The sequence below is a fragment of the Candoia aspera genome, chromosome 12, assembly GCF_035149785.1.
Source record: "Candoia aspera isolate rCanAsp1 chromosome 12, rCanAsp1.hap2, whole genome shotgun sequence".
NCBI lineage: Eukaryota > Metazoa > Chordata > Lepidosauria > Squamata > Boidae > Candoia > Candoia aspera.
This window is the reverse complement of record NC_086164.1, coordinates 5,285,878-5,300,036: the sequence shown is the minus strand read 5'-3', so window position 1 is coordinate 5,300,036 and position 14,159 is coordinate 5,285,878. Positions and strand designations below refer to the sequence as shown.

At 43.6% G+C, this 14,159-nt stretch overlaps 1 protein-coding gene across 1 annotated transcript in view; it reads left to right on the top strand.

The window, feature by feature from the left end:
- The window catches only part of NRK (Nik related kinase), a 72,222-nt gene that overhangs the window by 19,041 nt on the left and 39,022 nt on the right, over positions 1-14,159 (top strand). Inside the window, exons 7-13 of the mRNA XM_063313474.1 lie at positions 1,444-1,498; positions 2,672-2,750; positions 3,911-4,086; positions 5,476-5,548; positions 7,611-7,824; positions 9,627-9,788; positions 10,937-11,101. Of these exons, the coding sequence (XP_063169544.1) occupies positions 1,444-1,498; positions 2,672-2,750; positions 3,911-4,086; positions 5,476-5,548; positions 7,611-7,824; positions 9,627-9,788; positions 10,937-11,101 (924 nt within the window). The remainder of the gene's footprint in view (positions 1-1,443; positions 1,499-2,671; positions 2,751-3,910; positions 4,087-5,475; positions 5,549-7,610; positions 7,825-9,626; positions 9,789-10,936; positions 11,102-14,159) is intronic.

The following is a 14,159-nucleotide window of genomic DNA, read 5'->3' as shown; positions in this document are numbered from 1 at the left end:
AGCTGCCTCCCATCTACGCTTTGCTCTGGTTCAAAGCTACTTATCAATAAATCAGCCATAGTAGAGCCAAGGATGCTTCAAAAGTGATTTGGAAGGCAGGCTTCCAACTTTGCATGGGCTCAGCATCTCTCGGCTACTCACTAAAGGAGCCATGTCCACTTTCAAGTGTGCGCAGAAACCCAGGAAAAGATGGGGCTGCTTTAATGAGTAACAGAAGGGGGATGCATATATATGAATCCAAAAAGTCTTCTGAAATTTCTGCAAAGCAAGCATCATCCTAAACTATAGGCATATTGGTAATAAACACTGTTTTGCGGGAAAGGGAGGAAAAAGATACTAAAAGATTTTTGCTATCCGTGTTCCCTGATTTGATGCCCTGCTGCTGTCCTGGATTGCAGCAGGAATGACTACTGGCTAATGAAGGATGTTCCTCCATACTGGCCATATTGATTATTAGCTAGGCTTTGTTGTTGTTATGTAAATTGTATCCCAACCTGTGTGAAATGCACAGATTGAACAAGTGGATCTGGTGCGGCCTTCAAGCCTTGCTCCCCTTTTTGCCTGTAACACATTGACTATGTTCACATGCTATGCATATCCATGATGAACTAAACTATGGCTTCCTGAATTAATCTAGTTGTCTAGCTTCACACAATACATTAAGCCAGGGTTTCTCAACCAGGGTTTCATGGCACCCTTGGTTTCCATGAGAGGTCACCAGGGGTTCCCTGGGAGATCCCGATTTATTTTAAAAATTATTTCAAGTTTGGGCAACTTCACATTAAAGCAGTAAGTTTCATTCTTGATTTTCAGTTTAAGAACACTGTGAATGCATATATACAGGCCTACCCATGAAACAAATATACTAATTTTGTAACTTCTGGCCTCTATTTGAGGCTGAATGTGCAGGGGTTCCCTGAGCAAGGCCTAAAAATATTTCAAGGGTTCCTCCAGGGTCAGAAGGTTCAGAAAGGCTGTATTAAGCCCTAAACAAACCCCACAACCACAACGCACTGGGCTAAAACGTGGTTGCATTCAGATTATTATGAATATAGCCACTGTGTAAGGAAGGAGGGAATCGTGGCTTTTTCCCTCTTCACTAGAAGTTCAAATGAGGGCTGCTTGGGTTCACATGACAGGTTGAGCAAAAGCAAGCCACATTTTAGCTCCATGCATGAATCCACCAGTTGGCTCTTACAGGGCAGTTGAGCTACTTACATGCATGGAGGTGAGCTGCCTCGTTCATCCTGAACTGGGCCATTAAAATTGGTGAACTGAGACTTGGCTTGTTTCTTTGGAAATTCCTGCTAGGAAGTGATGGAGCTTTTTTAAATTTATTTCCAGATGCAGGTAAATATATTTGGCTGTGGTGGGAGGCTTAGAAAAGGGACTGACATCCTTTTGACTACCGCTTTTCATTCACCAAAATCTTTTTATTTCTAGAGTGACTTGTGGTCGTTAGGCATCACCGCAATAGAAATGGCCGAAGGGGCTCCCCGTAAGTTGGCCGCATCTCAGTTTTTAAACAGAATAACAATTCCACTTTGTTTGCACCCAAGGATGCTCCTCCCGACTGACCATGCTCTTGTTAAAAGAAAAAAAAAATGGTCTGCTACTCAGCATATATTCACGGGCCCAATTCTCATTCATTGTGTGGTTCTGCACCACAAAATCTCCTCCCACCCCCACACTGCAAGTTGCAGCTGCAAGAGCTGTGGTTTTCTGTGTCAAATGATACAGACTGGTATGGAAATAACGAGGCTTAGGCATCTGGAGGAAATCATACCTTGTGAAAATTAGCAATGCATTTGTCTTGCTAAAAGAAATAAGCGCAGGGAGGCTAGAGCAAGGGAGAGGGATGTTTCACATGTGCATATCCATCTTTTCATACTTGTAAGAGCAAGTGACGGCTTGCATATGTTGGATTGGCTGGCAGAGATCAAACTCCCGCATTGGAATTATTAGTGTTCCATCACCAAATCACCAAGGCAAGCATTTCAGCTGAGCTTGGATCACACTTTCAGCTTCTTACCATCAAAGGCCAGTTTAGACATGCAATTCCTCGTGACAAATGTGTTGCCTTGTCTGGCTAATAAAATGAATCTGTATCAGTGGGGAGAAGGATATTCTGAAGATGTTGCTTGGTGATGAACAACCAATTGCATCTCTTTCCTGTCCCTACCTCTTGGACACCAGCACCTCCCCTGGGGTTCCAGCAGTGATTGATCAGAGCTGGGTTGGGCTTGTTGAGCACATAAGGGAGGGGAAAGAATAATGTTTATATCCTTTGGCTCTGTGGTGGATTAAGCAGGAAAAAAGGGTTCTTTTCTGGAAGTCAAAAGATGGTCGTAAGAGTGTCTATAATATGGGCTGAGAAGATGACAAGGACTGCGCTGTGTGATCAAGGAAGAGCACTGGGGTTGCCCAAACAGTCTGGTGTTGATATAACCTGCAAGGGCCAGTGCTCACCCCATGTGGGCAATTTCTGTGCACATGAGTAGACCATCCCAAAATAGTTTAGATGTTGCTTTCAGACTGTGGAGGGTCTCTCCATGCAGGATTAGCTGCAGTCATCAAGCCTAGAGAAGTTAAGCAACGATGATGGGCAGTGGGAATGTCAACCAGGCTCAAAGTGTTTTTAACCTCTTGCGTGCATGTATTTTTATTGCAGCTTTGTGTGATATGCATCCCATGAGAGCTCTCTTTCTCATTCCACGGAACCCCCCTCCTAAACTGAAATCCAGGAAATGGTAAAGCATTTGATTTAAATTATAATCAGTATGTAGTTGTCTCTTGTTATGGTGGGTGGGTTTGTGTGGGCCCTCAACAGTTGCAATCTCTTCCTGTCCCTCAGACTGAAGTCCTCCTAAAACAGAATGTGGATGGTTGGGGTCTTGGTATATGAAGTGGGTTTAGAATGCTGCAGGACCCCTGCCAATTATGGTCTGTTCAATAAACAAAGCATAGTGTAGCACAATGAAGGACTCCAACCAGCATCTGTGCTGTGCCAGCTCCTTATCTTGACACGGTTTACTTATAAATAGTTGCTTGTTGGTGAGGTACAGAACTTAGGAGATATTTTCTGGACTATTATGGAAGCAGCTCCTGAGAAGAAGCCATTGAGTTGCTTTCTACATTGCAGATAGTCAGAGCTTTAGATGCTGCTGGTGGCCAGTACGATTCCATCTGGTTCTGTAAAGCTTCTGATTGTGGTTTAACTCCCCATCTGATCATGGAAACTGCCCTCCCAAGGCCTCTTGTTTTTTTGACTATTTGTCTTATTAGTGCTGTCTTGTCTCCACACCATCAGCTTCAACATACAAAATAACCTACTTCTTCCATACCTTTAAATGAGCCTCCCTCCATTGCTATATTCTAAGCCATGTGTTTCCCTGCAAAGTGGCTTCATGAATCTTGTCAAGACCATGGCTGGCTTCCACACCCTGCTAAGGCATTATGTGATTTGTTTGAAGCTTTTTGCCTTAGCTTGCTACATGAGCAGCAGTCAATGATAAACCATGGTTTGTGGTGGGGCAGTAAACCACAATTTGAAACCACTGTTGGTTGTTGGCTTACTGATTGCAACAGGGGCATCATTTGTTGCATCCTGGCTTGTTTATATTGTGTTTTTGTGTTCTGCCCAAGTCTCTGGCCAGTCTCTAGAACTACAAGACTAGAAATACCTCCCACCCAAAAGGAAGAAAATCAAAGTAAGCAAACCATGGTTAGTTTGCTCTTCCATAAGCCTGATTCTAGCTAGTTTAACAAGACACAATAAAAGCAAAACCTTGGCTTAGTGTGACATGGGAACCCAACTATTTTGCGGGCATCTTAGAAGAAAAGACAAGAGAGGTTCTCAATAAAGTTAGGTTGTTGGGGTCATTTTTCTCTGTTTTCTTCTGTTTTTTAGGTCAAAAAAATTTCTCAACTTTGTTGACAGTTGCTTGGTCAAAAATTACATGCATCGCCCTGTGACAGAGACCTTGCTCAAACATTCCTTCATAAGAGACATGCAAAATGAACGGCAAGTGCGCATCTTGCTGAAAGACCATCTAGACAGGACCAGGAAGAAAAAGGGAGAAAAAGGTGATTTCCATATTATTGCTAGTATTGACTTTGAACAGTTGTTTGCATGGAAGAACAAAGACTGAAAATTGGCATGTACATCAAGTAATGACAAATGAAGGCACATCATAGACTGGGAGTATCTGCAGGGGAAGGGTCAAAGAAGTTAACCATGATCAAACCCTCACCTCTTTGTTACCTGTTTGTGATGCACATAAAAAAGGGGTGAGATTTTGAACATATGGTCTCAGTTGAACTGCTTTCTTGATTTTTTGACCTCTCCTTGTGGAACCTCTGCTGTAAATGGTTAATCCAGCCTTTCTCAACCTTCTGACCCTGGAGGAGCCCTTGAAATATTTTCCAGGCCTCAGGGAACCCCTGTACATTCAGGCTCAAACGGAGGCCAGAAGTTACAAAATTATTATATTCCTTTCATGGGTAGGCCTGTATCTATGCATTAACAGTGTTCTTGAACTAAAAATAAAAAATGGAACTTACCTCTTTAATGTGAAGTTTCCTGAATTTGAAATCATTTTTTAAATAAATCGTGATCTCCCAGGGAACTCCTGGTGACTTCTCGTGGAACCCTAGGGTGCCACGGAACCCTGGTTGAGAAACCCTGGGTTAATCTATATGTGTTAACCCATTTTGTATATCTCTGTGTTCAGTCTAACAGTGTAACCTATTTAGCATATCTGTGTGACAGATATGCTTGCAAACACATTTGTTGGCTTTAGGTGTAGATCTGCAAAAGCTGGTATCTCCATAAACAATATGTGATAGACCCTTAGTACAAAGGTGCTGAGGGATAACATTTCCATCTAGTACAGTCACTGCCTGACAAATAATTTCTCAAGGATAACACAGATGGCTAAGAATAATTCCAATTTCTTGCTGAAGTTATGATGCAGGATTTCAGTGATAAAGAAACATAAGCACTATTCTACTCACCATAGGTGACCAGGAATTACGTGGAATTCAGTGCAAGTGAATGATTGGCATAGGTCATCTTTCCTCTGCATCTCGCAGAGACATTTTGCTTTAATGGTAGTTTCAAGTGTATTAGAATCCCACAGACTTTCACAGTCCACAATCCAATATTTGATTCTATACTCTTGGGAAGAAAAGTACTTAAATGTATATAATGTTTTAGGCCAGTTTAAGGGACACAGAAATGAACCAGCATTTGAGATCTGATTTCTAGATCAGACAAAAATGGGTAACATTTTTAACTGCTATGTAAAAAATTAGGCAAAAGTAAGGTTTTTAAAAGAATCCCTTAGTTGTTTCTATCCCTACTGTGGTCATAAGTCGAGGACTATCTGTAACATACGTAATAGATTTTCTATACGGTGCCTGGAATAATAATGCTTCTTTGTATGACTTTGCTTCCCATCACTCTCTTTTCAGACGAAACAGAGTATGAGTACAGTGGAAGTGAGGAGGAAGGGGACGAGTTGAATGAAGATGAAGGAGAACCAAGGTATCATTCTGCATTTGCAGATCAAATTGGAACAGTTCCAGGATGGTCTCCTAAGGGACCAAAGTCTCCCAACCTCAGATGATAAATTGATAGAGCCACCTTGGATCCCTTTTCTCCCTTTCCTCCTTCCAAGCAGGATAGAGTGGCATGGTTGATGTCCATTATGTTATTCCTTCCCATGCTGGACTAGGCATTCAATCAGTACTGGCTTGGGACAGAGAGAAGATAGTGTTGTGGTCCCCATGTTTGGAACTAACTGAGGCTCTTCTGGGGGTTAGGGAGCCCATTATCAAGAACCTGTTCCCCAGATCTTTGCTCCAGCAGTTGGTCTAGAAGAGGTGGGGAATTAAGGACTGCTGGCAGGAGGGAATTGTCTTCTTCATGGCTAGCTCATAGCTATCAGCTATGAGGAGGATAGGGCCCATTGAAGGAGGGGCCTGCCCTAAAGGTTGTCTTGACTAAGACAAGTCCTCTCTCTTACACACACACAGACACACAAACACAGACACTTATGCACACAAATATATCCCACCCAGCACTGAGATTGTATGGCTTGTTCAGTCTATTACAATCTTGCCCATAAGAAGCCTTTACCTTGGGTGCCCCCAGGAAGAAAAGAACTTTCAACTCTGTAATTCTAAGAACCATAATAACATGACCAGCTCCCAAAAGCAGCAGTCCCAGTATCCTGGCAGTGAAAGGCAGGGGTCGGTGGTCTTAATATTTTTCTTGTCTTCAGAACTCAGAGGTGGTTTAATTGGGCCTTTCAGATGTTGGTCACGGAAACAATCTTTGTGGTCACTAAGAGTCAACATGACGTGATGGCACATAATCAGTCAGAGGTTGGAGGCCTTCCAACTTCCAGCAGTCCCAGCCTGCACAGCCATCATTCAAGGAGGCTGGGAGCATAGTGCAGCAACATCTGGAAGGCCACATGTTACCCTCCTTTTTAGATGCCAAAACATCTGCTGTTGTAGACGAAAAGAGCGCTTTGGACTTCTTTTGACTTTGCCAGGGCAGACATAGTCTGTGGCCAACTGTTAAACAGTGATCAATAGAGAAGCAGCTAAATAGAGCTCCCCTGTGCCTACCCCAGGGGCAATGGAAAAATTCAGGATTGTGAGAAGACAGCCCCACCCTATCATTGGGTAGAGCGAAGAATTGGAGATCAACAGTAAGAGTTCTGGAGTAGAGAGCTCTGTATATGCCACATGGCATGTGCCTTCTAAGTTAGCCTGTTACCTTCACATTTATTAGAAGAAGCTTTCTGGTTGCCAGCGTTGAAATTCATGTCAGTTTATCTTGAGCAAGGTGACAGATCTCTGTAGGGCTACCAGATCTGGTCTGCAAAAATCCCAGATGCTTAGATGGCAGCAAAAAGTTAAAGTCCAGGTAGATCGGACAGCCCTAGCTGCAAATTCGTTCTGCAAGAAAAGGTGGGAAATTAAATATTATTGAGGTGGGGGCTGGGTGTGGAGGGAGGGGACCAGTTGGCTAGTAAGGAACCATGAATTCCAAGTGTTGTTAATCTTTTTCAAAAAAAAATAAAAACTGTGCAGAGCTTCTACTCCAGCCACTGAGGTTTTTAGGAAATTCAGCTTAACTATGCTGCATTTTTCTAGGACGTTTGTGTCCTCCCTCACCCAGCCCCCCACCCTGCAAACCACCCAGAACCTCAGCAGATGGGTTTCCATACAAATTCAAAAATATAGCTGAATCCTCTTTTGTTCCTTTTCCAGTGTTTGCTGTTGAATATAAAGTGTGAACAGATGCTAAAATTGGTTTTGGGAAGGCAGCGGTGAAGAGAGGTCTCTAGTGAACAGATAATCAGCTTTAGCTGGGATTCTAAAAAGTTGCTGAAGCAGAGGCCGGTCTGGGGAGCCGAACCAGAGAGATTCTGCAGAGATTATCTGGCATGCAATTTTGGATGGGCAGACATTTCTCCATGGCCTGTTTTGGGTTGGCTGGGCTATCTTAATCCTAGAGTTAGTCAAACAGATTTTTTTCTCCCCCTCTTTCTCTCTCTCATTTTGCGTCCGTGTGTTTGTGTTTCTAAATCAAGCTCCATTGTGAACCTCCCTGGCGAATCGACCCTGCGCCGCGAGTTCCTCAGACTCCAGCAGGAGAACAAAGGCCGTGCAGATCCTCCCCGCCTGCAGCCGCCGCAACATCAGCAACAGCAACAGCAACACCAGGAAAACTACAAAAGGCAGCTTTCGGAAGAGAGGCAGAAGCGCATGGTGGAACAAAAGCTGCAGAGGAAGAAGTTGGAAGATGTAGGAACTGGATTTGATTTGGGGGCGTGTTATGGTTTGGTTCACTCATATTCAGCTGGCATCACCATGCCGCCTTGCTTGTTGGTTTTCTTCCTTAAATCAAATGGAAGAGGGAGCTGTGCTTGCCTACTTCTGCCGTGTGGATTCTTTGCAGTTGGGACTTGGGAGAGCAAGCTGGGGTGCTCTCGCAAAACCACTGCCTTCTTCACAAATGGCTGCTCTGTAGGGGTGACCAATCCTCCGATGCTTGTTGATCTGCAAAGTTGCCCCTTACCATCTTTTCTAAACCTCCCCCCCCACCCCAAATGTTCTCTACCACTGGCTTATCATGGTCCTTTTTTGGTAGGCAGGAAATTGCACTTTCAAGCCAACAGTTGCTCTGCAACCATCCATCAGCTTTATTTTCTAAGAATGCCTGTGGGTCCTTCTGTGGGGCCAAGAGGCAATCTTAGGGTGAGGGGAGAAGTTGCTTGAGGCCAGTGTTTTAATTTGCAGCTGCCAGCTTGGCCTTTAAGAGAGCCAGTTTGGTGTAGTGGTTAAGGCACCAGACTGGAAACCGGGAGACTGGGAGTTCTAGTCCTGCCTTGGGCACGAAGCCAGCTGTGTGACCCTGGGCCAGTCACTCTCTCTCAGCCCTAGGAAGGAGGCAATGGCAAACCACTTCTGAAAAACCTTGCTAAGAAAACTGCAGGGACTAGCTGGGAGTCAACACTGACTTGAAGGCACAAAAAAAAAAGCTTGGCCTTTAATTATTTGTTTTAAAGAATGTTTAAAAAAATTAAAAAGCAGGGAATGACCCTTGGTAGGATACAAGAGTTTTGCAGATTTTTACTGTGCCCATTGCCTTTGTCTGACTGGCACAGTTAGGGAAGTTTCAGTGTTGTGGGTCAGTGCCATCAAGGCACGCTGACAGGTAACTGGTTAGGAAACGGGACTTCATCCAGCTGAACAGGCACACAAGAATCGAGGATCTTTATTATTTATTATTTAAACAATCAAGGAACTTTAAATGAATAATCTATTGCAGAAAAGGTACGCTATTACAAAAGAATTCCAGCAACAGCTGAGTATCAAAATGCCAGTTCTATTTAAAATCAACAATACTCAAAATTCTTCCATCTTTTCTCTCTCTGCCCCCCACCCCCCAAATATAAAGAACTGGAAGTGATTCCCTTTTGAGCAAGAGATAGTTTCCATCTGTTCTTTGTTTTAGAAACAGCCAGATCTAGTTGTTTACTTTCAACCATGTGAAAACTAACATTCACAGTTAGAGTGCAAGGGACAACTTGATTAATAGTCTAATGTCTTCAGATACTTGGGATATTGTGTTCAGTTCTTCTCACTGCCTTACAGAAAGGATATTTGTGAGCCCAAGAAGGAACAGAAATGGGTAGCTAGGATGATCAAAGTGATGATGTGGTTATGCTACCTGGAAACGTATAATTTGGGGGGTATTTACCTTGGGGAAAAGGAGATGTACAAAGAGCATAATAGAGGCATTTAAAATTATGCTTGGTGTGGATAAAGTGGACGAGGACGTGTTTTTCTTCATTTGGGAGCTCGCGGAGGGCAATTTCGTATCAATTTATTTGTCGGTTGAGCAATAGCCAAATGCAATAATAAGGGGAAAAGAACGTCAGTTTGTTCTTTGGGAGTTGAACAGTTTCTACCGAGCCTGGAATCCCACAGAGTCTGAACTATGTTGCACAATGCTACCCATGACATGAATAATTACTCCTTTTATGAGGAGCCTCTGAATGAAGATGAAATGAAACCAATGTTATTTCCTGGCATGTGTTCAGCATCAGAAAAAGGAAGAGCTTTGGAAGCATCTGGACCTTGAAAAGAGATACCCGGAGATCAAGGTGGCACAAGGCAACGCTGAGAAGGATAAAGGCAGCAGACAAAATCAGGAGGAGGCATGGTGCAAAGGGGAGGGAGTCCAAAAACCAGAAACACAACAGGTGCGGATGTACTTTGACAGAAGAGACATTTTTGATGTTTTGCAGCCATAGGCTGGCTATACAGTTATGCATTTTCTTTGGGGAGGGAAAGAGACCTTCACTTTTGCTACGCATGGCCTGGTTCCATGGATTGTGCAGGGTCTTTTTTTTTTTCACACGGTAGTGCTCTGCTTTGCACAACTGATCGTTAGGACTGCACATGCTCTGAACGTGATTTGAAGGAGGTGCTTCAGAGTGTGCAGAAGTGCAGACACAGAGGCACTTCCAAGCCATTGAACGAGTTGCATTAAAGCAGCTGTGTCCGTTTCCAGCTCACATGAAGGTCTGAAGAAAAAAAGGGAAAGGCCAGGTTGCTTTGAAGAGATGCTGTACTCTTCCCCGCATGTTTTGAATCACCTCTTCTGAATCATTTTCAAAGACACAAACAGCCCTACTAATAACAATAGCTTAATGCAATTAGTGTGAACTCAGCGGTGATGTAATGTGTGAAACAGAGAGCATTGGCCAGAAATGCATGAATCTAGTGATTATCTTTTATCTTTGGGGGGGGGCTGGGGAGGGGGATCAGGTTTCTCTGAGTTGGATTCTCACATGTAGCATTCATTGTGCATATCATTATGCGCTTGATGGAAAGAATTTCTCTGCACGCTTTTCTCTACCACGAGAAAAGGGAAGTGTGCATAAAATGGGGAAGAAGAGCCATCGCAAGGATTGCAGAAAGCAGTTAAAATATCCTTAGGAGCAAAAGAACTGAAATAAGGAAAAAAAAAATAAGCAGAGAGACTTTTCCTAACTTGATGTGGTCTGAACCGTTCTTCCAAAAGCTAAAGTCTTTTGAAGATTCTATGTGGAAGATAGGAAGGGGGAACGCAGTTATCGGGCTGCTTGGAATACTTAAGAGGATTTCATGCTCCAACCATTTGTTGCTCTGCACATGGAACAATGTTGCTGAAAAAGGCTGGGGATATCTGTTCCCAAGGTCCGTTCCCACTTCTCAGGCTGCCCTTCTATGATTCCAGAAATCTGAAATGGGGTCTGCAGTTGCTGATTCTCAAATGAAAGGCATGGTTGACCTAAGCCAACTTTGCCAATCTTTCAGGGGATCTTCTCTGGATTACAGTGTCGTTCTTGTTTCTTTCCCATTCTAGAGAAAAGCAGAAGAAGTGGCTCATGGAAAGAAGTTCCATCGGACGCTTCCCAAAGATCAAACACAACTCCTTTCTCTCCAGCATGATCACAAGCAGAGAAATAAGGAGCTTCCTAAGATCCTTAATCTTTCAGAAGGCCTTCCATCAAACTGTGTGAGCAAAGAGGTAAAGTCCAACCTGCTAACAGCAAACCCTTGTCTCTATTGGATTTGGCTAGTTGCTGTATAAAAGCATTGGGGGGGGGTTTTTAAGAAAAAACAAGGCTTCGAAGGAAAAAGAAGCAGCAAGTGGAGTCCTTGGTGCTCCCTGAGTTTGGTTGTTAGCAACATGTTCTTGTAAGATCTCACATGGCTTGAAACCATTTGTTTCCATCTCCAGCTTGCAAATAAATGGATTGTTGTTTGGGCAGAATAGAAATCTAATTGAGGGTTTCATTTATTTTTTCTAAGAGTGCTTTAGAAAGGAGAGAGAATGATAAGAAAAGACTCATTCATAGATGAGTACACCGCCTCCGGAGACAGTTTTTCAACATCACATGGCCAGCTCTAGAAGTTGCAAGAAGGACCGAATGATAACGGTCTTCTGGGGATGCACAGCAGATTTTGGAGGGAGCGGGGTGGAATGGCACCTTAGATTTAGCTTGGTTCTCAAAAAAGTGGAAACCTGTATGCAGTTACGGGATTTTCTCCCTCTTAAGTTCTCTTACAGAAGAGGCTCAGGGATTTTCTGTGTCCTTACGTGCCCCTTTCCAGTTGTAGATGTGAGCTGAGATGACAGAACAATCCCCGTACAAGAATCCATGAAACACTGGCATGTAGAAAAGTAGCATTTTAGGAAGAAGGGTTCTTGCCTTAGCTGCTCCCTAATGTGCTGCTTGTCTCCCCAGTTGACCTCCTGTGTGCATTCAGTCGTGTTGGTCCCTATGATCTCCAGGCAGAGGTCTACTGGTTTTTGAGAGCTAACTCTTAATTACCCTTGATATCAATTATCTCACTGCATTTAAAGTGAGGAGAGTCGATTTAAATATTTTCAGTAAACTCTCAGTGGTGGCATGTGGATTCAGCTCCTGCTAGTGCTAGTGAGCATGAGTGTTCACTTGGATGAAAGTAAAATAGAAATAGGTGATAACAGAGGGACAGCACTAGTGACTGAAATGAATGTTATTTTCGGGCAGCCCTGTGATAGAGAAGGGTGAGGTTGCTCTTGGGCTTAACATCATGGCTGAAAAATGAATTTCCTAGGGGGCTTAACTTGGGATAGGAACATGCAACTTTCAGTAGAAGAGAATAAACGTGGCTCAGGGTTGAACTGTGGAGTCCTTGGTGCTCTCTGAGCTTGGTGGTTGGCTTGCAGATGTTGCATTACCCAACTAGGCAACATCATCAGTGCTGGTGAGGGTGGGGTTTCAAAAGAGACAATAGAAAAGCTAAGAAGGAAACAGAAAGACCAGAACACGTCCTCGTCAGCAACCAACACCCAGGTAAGCAGGGAGTAACACCAGACAAACAATCAAGCAGACGACAATACTCTAATCAAGGAACTACCAAGGAGGAACTACACCCCACCAACACTACCAGGGTGAGCTACTGGATATAAACAGGGAGCAAACCTCACATCACCAGCGCTGAAGATGTTGCTTAGTCGGGTAATGAAACGTCTGCAGGCAAACAGCCAAGCTCAGCACCAAGGACTCCACATGCAACTTTCTCCTTGGCTGAGGACCTCATTCCCCAAAGTTGTGGGTGGGGCCATGAAACCTGATTCGAATCCCACTCCGTGTAACTGAAATTAAGCATAGCTAATGGGATTATTCTCCAATTGTGTATTTAACAGCAGCAATAGTAACATCTCCTTTGCGTTCGGCTTGACTCCTGATTATTTCATGGACATGTCTGTGAAGGTTTCGTGGCAATAGAAGAGAGCAAAATGTTCCTTAACAGAATAAGGAACTGTTTATAGTGGTCCAAGAATGTTCTGACCTCTGAACAGCCTGTTGTGAGGTCAGAACATTCCATGATGGTCTGTCCCTGGTGTTTAACCATTTCCCCCTTCTGTTACATGAAAATCTATTCTTTAATAACTGCTTTTGATGCTTATGGAGGCTGAGTCAATAAGCTTCAGATGTCTTATGTGAGCCTTGGAATTCAGCTGATACATTCCATGTTAGGTCTCTCTATCCTTCACTCCCTTTCTACCTGTTCTGCTCTGTTCCTGTCCATCTCACCAGTGCCAGAGCCTATGAGGTTGAATGTAAAGGATTTAAGAAAAGTGCGGTTGGGGAGTATTGCTCTTCCTAGGTTTTAGAGGATGGGCCACAAAGTTCCCTTTTATCACTTCGGCTTTCTCCTTTTTCAAAAAGCAGAACAAGAACTCTGGTGCCTGAAGGAGGGAAACACATTGCAAAATGTCAGTTCCAATATTCATTTGCATCTCTGGCTTGTGTTCCATAAATGACCTCTTTGTAGGGGGAATAAAATGCATTATAAAATATAGTCCAGGCCATTCCTGTTAAATTTTTAATCCAGATGTACTACTGTGGATTTCTGACATTAGCAGCTGTAGGCACTGAGTCTCTTGGAAGTGTGTGGCAGTCACAGGAAACAAACTGGGTCTGACAGTTTCTTTGGAAAGTGACCGTTCTGCCTCGAGTTCCTAATGCTGTGATCCACTAGAATGCCCGGTTTCTTTCATTACGTTGGCCTCGTACAAGGAAGGGTTTGTACCGCCACTCCCCAAGCAGCTGCTGTTAAGCTACAATCTGCTGCTACTTTTATACTAAGCAAAGATTAACACCGGGATTAACCCCAGACGAACAATCAAGCAGTATACAATACCCTAATCAAGGGACCACCAACTCAGTCAAACAATCAAGCAGCAAACAACAGCCTAAACAAGGAACTACCCAGGAGAGAACAACACCCCCACCAACACTGTCAGGGCAAGCTACTGTATATAAACAGAGAGCAAACCCCATTTCCTTCTAGCGCTGAAGATGTTGCCTAGTCGGGCAGTGAAACTTCTGCAAGAAAACAACCAAGCTCAGAGAGCACCAAGGTTAACCCTGAGCTACAGATATTCTCTCCGATTGGTGTACTTAGCTGTGCTGGCTGGGTTGTTGTAACTCAGCAAGATATACAGGCCACAAGGTGATTCACAGGGATAACAGCCCTGATTCCAACCATTTCCCTAGATTGAGTGAGTGAGTGAGTGAATGCTGCCAAGT